Genomic DNA, 2567 nt, shown 5'->3' with positions numbered 1-2567 from the left:
GTCAAGCTGCGCCGCTGTACAGGAACGGAGGAGCATCAGCAACGCTGGCAGGGCTGGGGACCGACAGGGAGGCTGCTCCGGGGTGCCTGGCTAAGCGGGATGGATGGGGGGYGCCTCTCGGCGGGATCCGCTTTCCTGGGAGACACCCAGAACCGCGGAGATCTCTTCAGCCGGGATCGGTTCTGCGGCAGGTCCTCGGGACACCTTCACACTTGTCCATTGTGCACACATGCTAAGTCACCCCCATGTTTCTTCTGTTAGGCTATGTTTTCTTTATATATATATTTTTCTAATTTCAGCTTCTTTTTTTTTTTGTTGTTTTGTTGTCTTTTTCTTACAACTGTTAAAAAAACGCTTCATGGTAAAAATAACTCACTATATGATACATATACCCAAAGTGGTGTGATACTTTATATAATAAAAGATGAAAATAGTCACTTTCCGTAATAAAAATAAGTTCTATTCTTTTTTTTTCCTTTTTTTTTTGGCTTATCTTACAATATACTTAATAACTCTTTTCTTCTTCTTCACTCTGACAGTAAACAGGTGCCRCTGCGCTGGCGCTGCCGAGGCGGCGGCGCCGGGCTCAGGGGCACCGGGAGCAGCCGCACTCCACGTGTCTCTCGAGCTCCTCGGTGACGCTGGAGCCGTCGGCGCACTGCAGCACGTACCTGCGCCTCTTGCTGCGCAGCGGCACGCAGCAGTGGCCGGGGCCGCAGGCGCCGCGGCACTCCAAGCGCGGCACCTTGGCGGCGCTCGCGCACGACGTGGAGCCCTGCTGCTTGCGGAGCACCTCCCGCACCACCTCGCCCTGGCAGGGGTTCTCTGAGAAGGCAACGAGGGAGAGGGGAAGGAAAGATGTGAGAGTGGCTCTGCCGGAGCCTGGCTGGCCTCACCGCACGATGCCGATAGATGCCGTGGGCAGGACCTCGGTGCACCTGCCCTCAGAACAGAGCTGGTGCCCTACTCGTGTGCAATATCCGCCYGTGGCGGTGGCCAGGCAGGCCTGCTGCCCGGGGTCAGCAGTGCTGGAGGGGCTTTAATGAACGCTGAGTGTTGGCTCCGCAACACTCCTGCAAAATACGTGCTAGCTTTATGGTGCTGGCTCCTCCAGAGCGGAGGGCAGGCTGCTGGGCATGACACGGGCGAAGCGGGAGACCTGGGAATGCCTGTGTGTTGTTTAGGCAGCTTTGCTGCAGCCAGGCGCTTCACAGGCTCTAGGTGTCTTACATGCTCTAGGTGACTTAGATGTTCTACGTGTCTTATATGCTCTAGGTGTTCTTGCCTGAGCAGGGAGGTTGGACTAGATCATCTCTAGAGSTCCCTTCCAACCGTGAACATTCTGTGATTCYGTGATATGGGCTGTGCATGTGTGTAATTTGGAAAGTCTGTGGGTCATTTGCAGGAAACCTAACTTGGAGAGTCTGTGGGTCATTTGCACAACCTAAAGGAAGCAGTACAAGGCAACTTTTGTCTTTCCTACAGGAACAAATGAAGGCAAAAGGGACCAAGTCAGAGCTGCCGTGGTGCTTTCTCCTTCTCCCTGCATTGCTCTGCAGGGGCTCAATCAGCCCTGCCTTCCTCCCGTTTGCCTCTCCGCCCTGCTAAGATAGAGAGGCGGCCGGGCGGCACGGGGCCCCGCGTACCTCTGTCGCAGTGCTCGCCGCCGTAGCCAGGCTCGCACTCGCAGGAGGGCTCCCCGTGCTCCGAGAGCCTGCACTGCCCGTGGTTGCACTTCCAACCCCTGCAGGGGCTCGACGAGTTGTTCCTCTTGTCACAGTAGGTGCCCGTGTAGCCCTCCGAGCACCTGCAGCTGTAAGCCACGTTGGCCGCCACGCACTTGCCATGCAGACACCTRGGGAAAGAGAAGCATTTGGATCGGGCTTGCCTCGCATGCGAACCTCCTTGCCCCAGGGGCATTTGCTTCTCCTATTTCTGCCCATTTAACTCCAGGGCAACAACACCAGGAACAGCTGGTCAGTGTGAAACACACTGGAGCAGCTCTAAGTTTGCAGTGAAACTGGGAAACGTTTGGGGAACGCACTGTGAATTTGCGGTCACTCAGGGCCTCTGGGCTGCCCCRCGAGCAGGGAGCAGCGCTTGGCCTCCCCATAGGACAGCTCAGGTTCACGGCACCAGCACGTGGAGCTCAGTGCCAACCACCACGCTGCCCGCCAGGGCCTCCGGAGCAAAACTGCTCCGCATATTGTATCAGGTGATGAAAAAAAGTGTGATAAATCAAGGTCCTTGTGGAAAAGCTGTGCRCAGAATTATTCACACTCAGCTCCAGTTGGAAGGTTTCCTGGCTCATGTGGTTTGCACTGAGCTTTGGTATTTCTGATGAATATCAGAGGAGAGGTGTTGATCCCTAGCAGGCTCTGGGACACCAGCCCCAGGCTTGGAACAGGCTGGGAAGAGGAGAGAGGACAACACCGTGGAGCCAGGGGAAAATTGCTTTGGCTTCAGCTCTGTAAACCTGTGCTCTACCAGCCCCCCCAACATAAACCTGTATCTCTCTGTCTCTCTTTTCCTTCCTTCCTTCCTTCCTTCCTTCCTTCCTTCCTTCC

At 55.6% G+C, this 2567-nt stretch overlaps 1 protein-coding gene across 1 annotated transcript in view; it reads right to left on the bottom strand.

The window, feature by feature from the left end:
* Positions 1-504: 504 nt before the first annotated feature.
* SLIT3 (slit guidance ligand 3) overlaps positions 505-2567 on the bottom strand; it is a 337579-nt gene continuing 335516 nt past the window's right edge. Inside the window, exons 35-36 of the mRNA XM_026035707.1 lie at positions 1647-1855; positions 505-825 (exon numbers count right to left, since the gene is read on the bottom strand). Of these exons, the coding sequence (XP_025891492.1) occupies positions 587-825; positions 1647-1855 (448 nt within the window). The 3' untranslated portion in view covers positions 505-586. The remainder of the gene's footprint in view (positions 826-1646; positions 1856-2567) is intronic.

The sequence above is a fragment of the Nothoprocta perdicaria genome, unplaced genomic scaffold, assembly GCF_003342845.1.
Source record: "Nothoprocta perdicaria isolate Ctin4 unplaced genomic scaffold, notPer1 scaffold_165, whole genome shotgun sequence".
In the NCBI taxonomy this organism is placed as follows: domain Eukaryota; kingdom Metazoa; phylum Chordata; class Aves; order Tinamiformes; family Tinamidae; genus Nothoprocta; species Nothoprocta perdicaria.
The sequence above is the reverse complement of the archived record's forward strand: the minus strand, read 5'-3'. Positions and strand labels throughout refer to the sequence as shown.